Source organism: Chinchilla lanigera, unplaced genomic scaffold (genome assembly GCF_000276665.1).
Source record: "Chinchilla lanigera isolate Chin_1 unplaced genomic scaffold, ChiLan1.0 scaffold00015, whole genome shotgun sequence".
NCBI classification, from domain to species: Eukaryota; Metazoa; Chordata; class Mammalia; order Rodentia; family Chinchillidae; genus Chinchilla; species Chinchilla lanigera.
The window spans coordinates 733,892-747,815 of record NW_004955416.1 but is presented as its reverse complement, the minus strand read 5'-3'; the positions used below and the strand labels follow the sequence as shown (position 1 = coordinate 747,815).

The following is a 13,924-nucleotide window of genomic DNA, read 5'->3' as shown; positions in this document are numbered from 1 at the left end:
AACTCAGCTATTTGATGCTTAATTAAAGAAGTATATTCCATCTGTAAAGCATGGGTTATGGACTGTGAGCCACTTACTGCCATTATCCCAGTTGTTCTCATTACAAATGCATCTTGGGAATAAATACTGTACCTTTGCTGGATTCTGTGCTCTGTAGCCTCAGCTCCAAATTAATTGGGTTGATTATGATTTATCCAAAGTTCTTTTCCCAACCTGTTCTGGCACAACTCCTTTATTATTTTTGCAATTATTTGAATTAGAAAGTGTTCCCTATTGAGAAGCCAAACAAAAGCTCACCAGTGTGTTGTGTTTTTCAAGGTGAAAAAGTACTCCAGAATGATGAGTTCACACGAGATCTCTTTAGATTCCTACAGTTACTTTGTGAAGGACATAACAGTGGTAAGTGGAACCGTTGCTTCGTCAAGGGAAAACAGCATCTGAATGCAAGACTAGAATTCAGCTCAGCATATTCCACTTGATAAAACAGGTTGCTAACCCAAGGACATCAGTTAATTCTTTCTTCCATAAGAAATTCTACATAAAACAACTTCATGACTAATACTATTTAGTGCCACCAAGGCTAAAGTGTTTCCAGAAACCCCAGTCCTTGTCATTTAGCCCCTTGGAGCTTATTAAATCCTGTTTCCGGTGTCACCAGGTTGAGAGGGCTCAGAACAGATCTCTGACCTGCAAGACTGACAGGCCTCCAATGTCGTGTCTTTATAAGACATTTCACATAGTGTGCTCTTTTGCCCTCAGCTCAGAGGGTGTGCAAGGGCAGGCTCTGATCCAGCACTGTTGTGCTCAGACTTTCAGAACTTCCTTCGGACGCAGATGGGAAACACCACCACCGTGAATATCATCATCAGCACCGTGGATTACCTGCTGCGACTGCAGGTGAGTCGGATCCTTGAAAAATGCACTCTCAGCTGTGCTTCCAGAAGGTGCAGACAAGGGCCGGGGATATAGCTCAGCGGCACAAGCGCCTGCCTGGCAAGCACAAGGTCCTGAGTTCGATTCCCAGTACCAAAAAAAAAACAAAAACAAAAAACAGAAGGTGCAGACAGTGCCATGAGGTCGGGGAGGCCAGGACACAGATACTATTCTACTTACTGTGAGCTTATGTATTGAGAAGCCCATAGTAAGCTGACAGTGTATTTAGTACATGTAGCGTACTCAACACCATAGCTTTGCAACGCAGTATGTCATAGGGTATCAGTTGTTTACCTTTGTGATCCCTGGCTGGATGGGAGCTGTGGCTTGTGGCCCTACCTGGCATTGTGAGAGGGTATCATCCCACATGTTGCTAATCCAAGAGAAGACCAAAATTCAAAATTCCAAGTACAGTTTCTGCTGAGTGCCTGTCATTTTCATACCACTGTAAAGTTGAAAAATCCTAGGGGCTGGGGATTTAGCTCAGCGGCAAAAGCACCTGCCTGGCATGCGCAAGGTCATGAGTTCAGTTCCCGGTACCGGAGAAAAACCAAAAAAAAAAAAAAAGTTGAAAAATCCTAAATTGAAGCCTCATAAGTGGGGGACTATCTGTACAATCAAGCCCCGATAAGAAAAACATTTATAATCTATGTCTATCCATACACCGAAGATTCTCTTAATGCCTAAAAACGAAAGTGGAGGATCCAGCTGTAGTGACAATGCCTGTAATCCCAGCACTCGGAGAGGCTGAGGCAGGGGGACTGAAAGTTCAAGCCCAGCCTGAGCCATGTAAGGAGATGCTGTCTGAACACAAAAAACTAAAAAACAAAAAAGAAAGGGCTGGAGTTATAGCTCAGTGAAAATGCCCTGGGTCCAAGCCTCAGTACTGACAACAGTTTTTTAAAAAGACTGAAGTAGAAAAGTGTTAAATGCCAAATTATCTGCTATAAAATGCTGATTTACTTTGATTTTGCCAGGGAAAACCTAGCTCTAGTACCCAAAATATATAAAACAACCTGCAAATAAGGACATAAGATTTCACAGGAAAAAATTATACAAAATAGCAAAGGTGTGTTGCATGCCTATAGTCCCAGCACTCTGGGAGACTGAGGCAGGAGGTCAAGTTCAAGCCTAGCCTGGGCAATTTAGTGACTGGTGAGATCCTGTCTCAAAATTTCAAAACTTTTAAAAAGGGCTGGCGATGTACTCAGTGTGAAGATCCTGGTTCAATCCCTGGTACAAAAAAAAACAAAAACAGACAATGAGTTTTTAAATTGTTACTGTTAGAAAGCACTTGGCTTAATTATTTGCATAAAAGTCCAAAGTATATTGAGAAAAGTCTACACAGTGTAAAAAATGATTTTCTTTTTCTCCTGGCTGAGTCCTCATCCTGATTTTGCCACTTACAGGGAACCTGGACCAATTTATTTACCTACCCTGCATTCTACCTTCCTCATCTATAAAATGGGTAGGACCTGCCTTATAGAGGCGCAGTAAAGATGGAGAGGTTTAATATGAAAAATGTGCTCAGGATAATGTCACTTAACATATTAGCTATTATGTTGTTGCTGTTGTTATGATTATTTGGATGATAATCATTATCTTTGGTATATTTGTTCATGTTGAATAAATTATCCTACATTATGGTCTCCCAGCTGCTGAGGGCTGCCTCTCTCCTGTCTTCTTCCCAAGGAAGAAATATTTGTGCTTCAAAGATGCAAGGACTCAGATATTTCTGCCCTGCACAGAGACCCCGTCAGAGCAAGGCGCTGATGTAGCTGTAGGCGTCTCTTCATGCTCACTGCTTTGAGCTTCACTGACTGAAGCCTGAGAAATACTAAACTCTCCTTATTTTTTTCAGGAATCAATCAGTGATTTCTACTGGTACTATTCAGGAAAGGATATCATTGATGAATCTGGACAGCACAATTTTTCTAAAGCTCTAGCAGTCACCAAGCAGATTTTCAATTCTCTTACAGAGTATATCCAGGTATGTGCTCGTGAGTACAGATCAGAAAACAAAGAGGACATTTCTAATGGTCCCACTTTTATATTCCCTACAGAATATATGGATGCGCACAGCGCACTGTGTGTCCAGCCCTATTACTGACAGGACTTCTTACCTAGAAATATGAACCAGTAGTACCTGCATTTGCTCAGAGCCCATAGCTTGTGATCCCCCAGTCCACCTACTCTGGTGTTGTTGCACTCTATTTGCATTCATCTAGTTACACTTCACTCTCCCTCCTGGACTGAAATCTTCTCATGGGTGGAAATTTCTTAGGCAACTTAAAATTCTTCATGTCTACACACTGACCCATCAATATCTGATTTGATTTGATTTGATTTGATTTGATTTGATTTGATTTGATTTGATTTGATGTTTTGGTTGCTTTTTTTTGAAACAGGGTCTTGTTATGTAGTCTAGGCTGGCCTTGAACTCACAGTGTAGCCCAGGCTGGCCTCAAACTCACAGCGATCTTTCTGCTTCAGCCTCCCAAATCCTGGGATTACAGAGATATGCACCATGGTGGCCAGCTAAATATCTAATTTTAAGAAGCACAGAGAGTGAACTAGAAAATTATTGATAGAATGGTGAAATAAAAGGATAAGTGCTGTTATCTCAAGTAAAGATTAAAAACAAAATCCATGCACCCCCACTAATTATTTCAGACATTAACTTTATGGGAAGTAATTTCAGAGGACATAAACTATGTGCAGTGGCAGTCAGATCTATAAATGAATTTTGAGTTGAATGTCTAGATCTTTGAGTAGCCTTTCTGTATTCATAGCATCCTTTATTTATTGCCTACATTGGTGTACCTCCTTAAAAGGAAAAGAAGATGTTTTCAGGCATAATTTGCTGTAAAATCAGTAACCATATCATAGCCCTCTGTGACATAAGATTTTAAGCAAAATTAATACTTCATAATATCATAACCAAGAGACTCATGAATAAAAATTTCATTTATTCATTAAAAAATTAAGTATAATGCCATATACTGTGGTTCATGAGAAGTTTAATAAATTGGCCACTATCATTAAAAAAGGTAAAGTTCATATACACAAGGAAAATTATTTTATACAAGATGATCACACGTGATTTGAAATAATCATATGTACTACGTTTAGGAACTATAACTGTGAGAGTTCAGAGGAAGAGGAGGTCCATAAGAGCCACGAGCTCAGTGTTTACCAGACTATGGGATGTGGGTGGGTAGAGAGGAGGAAGTATGTTCCAAGTCAGTCTTGGGGAAAGCTGCAGAGATAGGGTTGTGCATAACCCTGGGAGGAATAATGTCAACGATTATGTCAACCTTGCTGAGACAGAAAAGAAAATCAAAGAAAGAAATGGGGAATATTTTGCCCATTTTCTTGTGCAATTTCATTTCTTTCTCAAGAAACATTCTGTAAACCAGGAGACTCGCAGTTTTCAGTGGCTTTTTTTATGAGCTACATGATTGTACTGAAATCTGTTCTATGAAAAACATTTGATTTGCATCAAATAAATATCCATATGATGAACTAATTAGTTCACTCAGGTCATATTGCTCATTAAAATAAACACAAAACTAAGATTGTCAACTTCAAAAGAAGGATTTTAAGGGGAAAATAGCCCTTTCTCACTCAGGTAATGGAAAGACAAGGAGAGAGACTCCTAGGAATCAGTGAAGTTCTATACCTATATCTGATGTTCCACAGAATTTGAAATAGTGAGGAGGTCACTGGGTGTATGCAACTTGCATCTGATTTGATCTGCACAAAACCCATCCATATCTTCAGAAGTCACCCCTTGAGCACTTAACCCAAAAGGAGAACCTCAGATTTTGTGACTATGAATTTCTTTCAACAGCCAGTTTTGTTCCAAAAGAATATAGCAGCTTTTAAGTATCAAAAGCTGAGTGTAAACAAACAGTGATTTTTAAACAAATTTATGTGATTGAAGATGTAAGCAGTGTTTCTCCTGTACACCACTCACTTGGGAAACCTGCCAAGACTCTCCTAGAACTTGTAGCATCTGTGTTCTTTATCAGAACCTTCTTATTGAAGAGTGAGTCAACATTGGTTGAAGGATATGAAAAAATGGCTATGAGGAAGAGTTAAGAAAGTGTTGCTTCAAAAATAGGAGGGTTCCCTACCACTCTGTTTGTAACTCTGTAATGTCTGTACTGATCCTATGCTATTTTGTAAAATGTTGTCGGTCTGTAGTATTTTCCTCCTTTTATTTCTAAAAAAAAAAAAAAAAAAAAGAAAAAGAAAAAGGGGCTGGGGATATAGCTCAGCAGCACAGTGCCTGCCCGGTACCAAAAAAAATAAAGTATCAAATGATTAAGAAAAAGAAACATTTTCTCCATACAGTGGTGACATATTTTCAAGTTTCTAATTGTACACTAAGGAAGCATTCATAAATCAGTAAGAGTTTAGCACAATTATTTTTTACTGTGTGTGGCCTTAGAAAAATCATTCCACATTTTTTTCTACTTGTCTTTGAAGAAATAGAGTTCATGATATTCTATTAAACAGTCTTTGAAGCTCCCTGGGATGAAATGCATGCTAATTTTTTTTAGTTTATAACATTTATAACTTCTTGAAATATAACTCTTGAGTTAGGCCTGTCAATTCTGCTGAAAATAATTTCAACTTTGCATATGTTATTAATGTATCTTTGAGACACAATATTTTCATATCTTTTGTGATGAAAAAAATTTCCCTATTTTATAATAATAAAATGAAATAAAATTTACATAATAAAAGTGAAATATTAAAAAAAATAGGAGGGTTAATATCATGGGAAATGCAAACTGATAATTAATTAAATCATACCGTATGTTTGGCTTTCAGAAACAACATTTAAGACATCATATTATATCTGATGATTAGATGAATGATAATAAAAAACCTAGAAGTGATTGCACACTAGGCCTATTATCAAGATACACGTTTAATTTGACTAAATGATCACATGATCATAGCATTATGTGTATCTTTGCTTGAAACAGTAGACAAGTTGGAGCCTGTTTTTCAAACTGTGTCCCCAGAACCTCTGAGTAACTACTTTAAGTATTGTTCCTCAGTATAGGATTTTATTTGAAGGATGCTTTGGGAAGCTAAAAGAAAATTTCTGAACATTGTCAGAGTGTAAAGTCCTTAGTGTTTTTTTTTTTTCCTAGACATATATCCTATGATCAGAAAAGCGATAACTAGTGAAAACACTGAGCTCTGAAATATATGACTTTTGGAAAGTGCTATCTGCTCAGAGAAGTAGGCATCAGCTGCCCTTACTGCAACAGGTTTCAGAGTACCATGTGGTGCTGATGGTGAATCACGCTGTCCTCCTCTCCACAGGGCCCTTGCATTGGGAACCAGCAGAGCCTGGCTCACAGCAGGCTGTGGGATGCAGTGGTCGGCTTCCTCCATGTATTTGCTAACATGCAGATGAAACTCTCTCAGGTACTGTGGCCTGTTCCCCACACATTCTGTTGGTATGAGATGCTCAAAGATCCTCAGCCCTTGGTTTTTCCATTGTGGATGTGGCTGCTTGATCAAAGGCTGGAAAAAGACATGTAGATTAGATTTCACTTTTAAAGCTGAGGGCCATAACGGGAGACAGGAATGAATGCCTCCTGGGGGTCCCAGATAGGCTTGTGCATGAACGCAGCTTCCTTCCTTGTGTCCCACCAACCTTTTCTCTTTGAAATTGCCTCCACACTTGCTTCTTATGGTGCTAATCCTGTTGCTTTCTTGTCAGTGCTGTGTCAGTGTCTGAACACTGCATCCGTCCTTTCTGACCGGTCAAATGTTGCATGTCTCCGTCATCCACATATACTTTCTTCCCCACCTCTGCTTCCTCCTCCCTCCTCATCTCTGCCTCTCCTTCTCACTCCCCATCTCTCTGGCAAGATGAATCAGAATCGCTCCGAGCATTTATTATGAACAAATAAATGTAGCATATGTAGTAATGATCACCTCTCTCCATGGCAACACATGAGGGAGAACTTCAGGATGTGTTTCAGGCTGATTAGAGTAACATTTGCAGCATTAATTTAAATAATGTGTATCTAAAATTTTCAAGGCTGTCACATCTGCCTCCTCTCTTCTGGAATGTGCCATTTAACCCTTTCACTTTTCCCCTTTTGACTCTGGCCTTGTGGGAGGAGAGAGTTCTTGGGAGGGCTACGAATTTGGCATAATATGCTCATTTGTTTGTCAACAAGGACAGTGTGGTAAGGAGGCTCCCAGAGACAGGAGCGCCGGCCCTGCCACCTTCTCACCAGTGACTTTTGGACAGTCACTTCCCATTTCTGGTTTTTGCTTTCATTAAATATTCAGAGTTACAATGGATGATCTCTGAGGTCTCTTCTCAGCTCTAATATTCTATGCTTTTGTGCTACTTTCAATGTAGGTATTGCACACACACCATTTAGGGGAAATTTCTTCAGAAATTTGAAGGGCTAGGCAAAGAGCTATGTCTTTTTTAAAAAGAAAGAGAATGTATCAAAGTGTGACCCAGAAAATATTTTTTAAATTTTACCATCAGATCACTCTTCCAAAATCATTTCCTAATTTGAATTTCACCCTCAGATTAATCTTCTAAAGATTATTTCCTTCTATGACATACGTATAAAGCACAGAACTAATGTAGCAGTGCTCTACCTGCATTGCTGAAATTAAAGCCAAGCAGACTAGTATCCAAGCTACCTGGAGGAGTAACCTCAATTATATATTACTTTAAGGCACCAGTGGCTCCTAGAACACCACCAGCGAGAACCAGCATAATCTAGTTCAGAGACAAAGGAGTACCGACTTGGTAACTATAAGCTTCATATTTTTATCAGTTATGATGATAACCCCATAAACATCATTAGTAATTCTCCAGTATAGAAAATGACAATATAAACTATTAGAGACATCTAAAGGCTCTTTGGTGGATCAGGTTGTCCGGTAGTTTTGGACAACAATTGTATATCTGCCACACTGTACGACAAAAGGAGAAAGGTAAAGTTCAGTTGGATGAATCTTGCTACAGCAAACCTCCTGAGCTACAGAATCTGGAGGATAAGACACCCTCATTCGCAATGAGGAGGGAGCTCATTCTTGACCTTGACACAGCCTTCGCCTAACCTTTCCAGAGCAGGCTCTTCTTGCTCACTGCCCTGTACTTTGCTGAGGGATCAGATAGCTCAGGGGTATCTCCTGTTTCTGTTCTAGGATTCCAGTCAGATCGAGCTGCTGAAGGAACTCTTGGATCTCCTTCAGGACATGGTGGTGATGCTTCTGTCCCTCCTGGAAGGTTGGGCTGTTTGGTATAATTAGGCATTCACACAACTGTAATTGGTCTAAGCACTAACCTTACTAATCATGCAGATGATCTTTCTGGAAGGTCTTTGATGCCATATGTTATTGGTTAGAATGCCAAATTTTCAGAAAGAAAAAAATGAGTGAGGGGCACATGGTCTGATGGACAGAGCCTGAAACCAACTCATTTTATATCAATAGGAAAGCCAGAATGAACTGGGGAAAACCTCCAAGCTTTGCTCTTCCCTATCCTCTCCCTCTCCCCATTGCTTTTCAATACATCTGGCTGCCAGTGTGTATGCCAGCCATCTACTCGGGCACCTTCCTAGGTCTGAGGGGACAAGAGGGACACCACATGTGCCAGTGTGTCCCAAATAACCTCATAATGGAACCACTTCCCAGGCTCCAGGCCAGAACAAAAGGCCCAGCGTGGCCATCTCTATCTTCCCATTGTTTCTTCTCCCTTGGCTCCTAGTGGTGTAGTCTTTATGGCTTGCTGCTCCCTCCTGCCCACTTCCAAACTGTCATGGTCAGAAAAGAACTGACTAGTTTGGCACAGAAGTCTTCTAAACTAGCTACTTGATCGGTTACCCACTGGCATGGGTTTATTTATGTATTTGTGTGTCTTTTTGAACCTGCCTCACAGGGAATGTGGTAAATGGAACTATCGGCAAGCAGATGGTTGACACACTGGTAGAATCATCTACTAATGTAGAAATGATCTTGAAATTCTTTGACATGTTCTTGAAACTCAAAGACTTAACCAGCTCAGACACCTTCAAAGAATATGACCCAGATGGTAAAGGGATCATCTCCAAAAAGGAATTCCAGAAGGCCATGGAGGGGCAAAAGCAGTATACACAGTCAGAGATTGATTTTCTCCTGTCCTGCACAGAAGCTGATGAAAATGACATGTTTAATTACATTGATTTTGTGAACCGGTTCCATGAGCCTGCCAAAGACATAGGGTTTAATGTCGCAGTGTTACTGACAAATCTTTCTGAGCACATGCCTAATGATTCTCGCCTGAAGTGTCTCTTGGACCCCGCAGAGAGTGTGTTAAATTACTTCGAACCATATCTAGGTCGAATTGAGATCATGGGTGGTGCCAAGAAAATCGAGCGTGTTTACTTCGAGATCAGTGAATCCAGTCGAACTCAGTGGGAGAAGCCTCAAGTGAAGGAATCTAAGCGGCAGTTCATTTTTGATGTTGTCAATGAAGGTGGGGAGCAAGAAAAGATGGAGCTGTTTGTGAACTTCTGTGAGGACACAATCTTTGAGATGCAACTGGCATCTCAGATCTCTGAATCTGATTCAGCTGACAGGCCAGAAGAGGAGGAGGAAGAAAATGATTCTTCGTATGTGTTAGAAATGGAGGGCGAGGAGGAGGAAGACAAGTCTTCCGAGCCTGCCTCTGCGTTTGCCATGGCCTGTGCCTCCGCAAAGAGAAATGTTTCCAACCTTCTAAAGAGGGCAACTCTGAAGAACCTCAGGAAGCAGCACCGCAGTGTGAGAAGGATGAGTGCGAAGGAGCTGGTGAAGGTGCTCTTCTCCTTTCACTGGATGTTTTTTGTGGGGCTATTCCAGATGTTCTTCACCATATTCGGAGGAATCTTTCAGATCCTCTGGAATACAGTGTTTGGAGGGGGACTAGTAGAAGGGGCAAAAAACATCAGAGTGACCAAGATCCTGGGTGACATGCCAGATCCAACCCAGTTTGGGATCCACGATGATGCCGTGGAGGCTGAGAGGGCAGATGTGGTTGAGCCAGGTCTCACCGCTGAGCTAGTGCACTGTGTGAAGGGTGAGAAGGGAGACAAAGACATCATGTCAGACCTCTTTGGACTCCACCCAAAAAAAGAAGGCAGCTTAAAGCATGGATCTGAAGTGGGTTTGGGTGACCTCTCTGAAATTATTGGCAAGGATGAGCCCCCTACATTAGAGAGTACTGTGCAGAAGAAAAGGAAAGCACAGGTAAGTGTGACTTGTTCTGTATTTTGCAGTTAGTACAGATGCAGTTTGCCAACACTGTGTTAGAGACTGGCTCTGCTGTAATTACCCCCAGTCTTACAATTCTGCAATGTCTGAGGGAATTGAGTCTTAGCTGGTTATTTCAGTGTTTAGCTGATTGGTGGTCTTCCAGTTTGCAGTATAGAATTCAAACAAGAGATTTGAGACCTTCACCTTACTTCAGGCTTTTATCATGTTAGGTTTCACAGTCGACAGGTTTACTCAGTGAATCAAGAGTGTAGAAGACAAGGTTTAATGTAAGAGGAGAGTTTTCTTATGAGACAACACTTCTACCAGTATAAACAAAGGTTCACATGATGTCATATGCTTTGGTGTAGCTTCCCGATGAGATTAATCATGCCTGGAATATTTTTATCCTTGTGATGCTCCCACTCTTCATGCAGGACTTCAGATCCATCAACTGGATGAAATGAATGAGATGGCAGTTGTTCCAGGCCCACTGGCCATGGGAGGTTCTGGGCATAACAGAGATTCATTCTGGGAGTTTATGTGCCCAGCTGTGTTCTACAATATGAAAATACCTTGATTAACAGAAGAAATAACATTTTGGGAAACTTAAACTCTAGTGGAAAAGGCAACAAATAAATAATTACCATTTACCATGCATGGTAAGATAAGTGAACAAGCTAAAAGAGTAGACATAGCCCTCCTGCAAACAGGGTAGAGAGGAGGCTTCTGAAAATATGTCATCTGAGCCAAGTTCTAAAGGATGACAGGCACATGGACAGCTAGGGCAGTCATGCTCTAGGCACAGCCAACGGCTTGTGCAAAGAGCCTAACACACAAAAGGATCTGGGATGTTCAGGGAAAGAAGGCACTGAGTATTTGGATATAGGAACAACATGATGACGATGAAAAGGCTACACTTGTGTAGGATGTAGAGGCACTGGTGAGGAACTTGTCTTTATTCCAAGTATGTGATCATTGTCATCCAGGGGGATTAGGGCAGGGGCCAGGAGACTGAGAGAAAGCAGAAAGCACGTCGTCAGATGGATGTGGGCTCTGGTCTAGACTTGGTTTGATCTCTGTCGCGTCTCTCTTATCCCTTGGGGTGGTAGGACTGCTACCACAGGGCTGTCTCAAGGTTCAAGCACAGGTTTCCAGGTTGAGTACTAGAGGAACAGTGGAAATCTCTGAAAGTCTGAAATCTCTGTCTTGGCATGTTTCCAGTGAAGCTTAAGCTACAGCAGGAGACATACATTCTATGATTCTGAGAGAAGCTGAAACATGAAGAGGAAAAAGGCCTAGGACTTGAAACCAAGAAGAATATGGCAATGACGTGGCTTAGGATGAGCTCACTCCCTGGAGGAAACCTTAACTAACTGTCATTTTTATCTAGGCAGCAGAGATGAAGGCAGCACATGAAGTGGAAGGAAAAGTAGAATCTGAGAAGGCAGAGTAAGTTCTTGGTACCGTGGACTATGCTGATTGCTGTGGCCGACTGTTCTCACTAGCACCTACTATTCTATTGCTGTGGTAAATAGAAAACCTGATTTCTGTTAAGACAAGCAAAAGACACTGCAAACTCTAGGCGTATTTCTTTCAACCTCATCTCTATAATATATATATTCTATTTATAACTTTATAAGCCCAATGGTAGATCGAGTCTTACTGTTTGACAAAATTATCAAAAATACCTACACTTAGACACTTTGTAATATCTAATATTTATTAAATACCTGCTACCTTTCAGGCCTACACTAGGCTCTTTTATAAATATCTCATTTAACTCCAGCCATAAGCTTAGAAGGGTGAGGACTATTGCTAACTTCCAAGAAGGCTTGGAAAAGAAAGAATAACTTTTCTGAAACAGTATTATGAAACCTAATTTGAGAAGAAGAGAATGGTTACCTTCCATTGCATATAAACCTGATGTCCAGCCACTGTGGGTTGATGAAGACCTGAGGACTCCACTTTTGAGGAATAATTCCACCCGCCACCCCTCTAAATGCAAATTTCTCTCTAACTTTTAGCCTCTCTTTTTGGGCCAAACCTATCTCTCTCCACCCCTGCTGAGTGGGTTTCTCATCCCTACAGCATGGAAGACAGAGAAAAGGAGGACAAAGCCAAAGAGGAAGAGCAAGCAGAGTACCTGTGGGCAGAAGTGACAAAGAAAAAGAAGCGACGGCGTGGTCAGAAGGTTGAGAAACCTGAAGCCTTCATGGCCAATTTCTTTAAAGGGCTAGAAATCTATCAGACCAAGTTATTGGTAAGCGCTCTGGCCTCAGCCCCTTGCTGTGCAGACGTTGTCAGGCTGACCTCAGAAAGCAGCCACTGAAATTTTACCACTCGTTAGTTACGCTTCCTCCCCTTCTCGCTCCTACTCTTTCCGTCTTCTCCCTTCTCTGTGTGCTCCCCTGGTGTTGGAGGAGAAGAAAGGGAGGACTACCTGGGAAAAGCCACAGCCCTCCAGACCTCTGCCCATGGCAGAAGCAGGGTGTCCTATGCCCTCTTTCCCTGCAGTACGGTGGGCATCTCTTTCTCGTTGGCTTTTCACATCCATTATGTAAGGGCTTGGCTGAGCTTGGCCCAAAAGTTCAAATCCAGTTTGATCCTTTGGGACACAAAAAGAAGTCCTATGTTAGGTTAGGTTCCCAATGAGTTCTCAGCCTCAACGCGCTTGTGATGTTTTTTTCTCTGATAGAGTGACCACTGCGGTAGTTGCCATTGCTAGATGCCAGGGCTCCCGCTATCTTGACACTGTTAGCAAGGTTCACCTCCACAGAAAGACTGAAGCTTTCCCCAGCTGCTACCATCCCAGGCCTCGGGTGCTAACTTTCCCAGGGAGATGGCAGTGCAAATGGGAATTGTGCCCTGAGAAAGGAGTGAAGGAAGTTCCTGGGGCTATAACTTACAAAGGGATGAGAACTCTAGCCACGGTTTGGATGGGCTAGGGGTGCGGTGGGGAGCAGGGATGCTGACAGGTATTTTGTGAGCCTAGATCATTTATAATTTCCAAACAGACCACTTCCTATATAAAGTGATCATGAAAACACATACACATAGCACCCTCATAGGGGGTGATCCTCTGCTGGTAGCACATTTAGGTATTTGGTGCCCTGAGCATCAAAACATATAAGTCCTCCCAAGTAATTCATGCCTTTGTTAAGAAATGTAAGATTGCATTAAAAAGTGGTAATCAAAAAGTAATTGCCTATGTAAACTTCTAACCAGAGCAGATGGCCTGGTGAGACAGGGAAGTTCTTCCTCTTCCAAAACTCTTCTACTTCTGCCTGCCCTTTTCTTTTCAGCATTACCTGGCCAGAAATTTCTACAACCTGAGGTTCCTTGCTCTGTTTGTAGCCTTCGCTATCAACTTCATCCTGCTTTTTTATAAGGTGATACTTCTTTGGGGGTTGCTTGCTAAATACGTAAGGGAAAAAAACATAAGAGAATTTAACACTCTCAATTATACCAAAATTCTATTATCTAAAGAAATGTTTAAGATATTGGCTTCTAAAAAGTGTATCATCTTTAGCCATGGGAAAATGGAGAGACTGCTGACACAGGAAGCAAGTTAGGGCAGCACTTTGGAGTTCAAGCCTGTTTAGTCATTATTTAATTCAGTCTTTAAATATTTACTGAGGATCCACTGTGTAGTACTTCTGTTAGTAACTATGGGGTATTTCAAAATAATAGATCCAGTTATTTCCTTGGGGAATAA

General features: G+C 41.4%; 1 protein-coding gene across 1 annotated transcript in view; it reads left to right on the top strand.

The window, feature by feature from the left end:
* Positions 1-13,924, top strand: part of Ryr3 (ryanodine receptor 3) — a 547,606-nt gene that overhangs the window by 512,296 nt on the left and 21,386 nt on the right. The window contains exons 84-92 of the mRNA XM_005381167.2: positions 319-399; positions 809-897; positions 2,795-2,923; positions 6,280-6,384; positions 8,143-8,224; positions 8,876-10,203; positions 11,600-11,658; positions 12,298-12,469; positions 13,512-13,598. Coding sequence (XP_005381224.1) covers positions 319-399; positions 809-897; positions 2,795-2,923; positions 6,280-6,384; positions 8,143-8,224; positions 8,876-10,203; positions 11,600-11,658; positions 12,298-12,469; positions 13,512-13,598 — 2,132 coding nt within the window. The remainder of the gene's footprint in view (positions 1-318; positions 400-808; positions 898-2,794; positions 2,924-6,279; positions 6,385-8,142; positions 8,225-8,875; positions 10,204-11,599; positions 11,659-12,297; positions 12,470-13,511; positions 13,599-13,924) is intronic.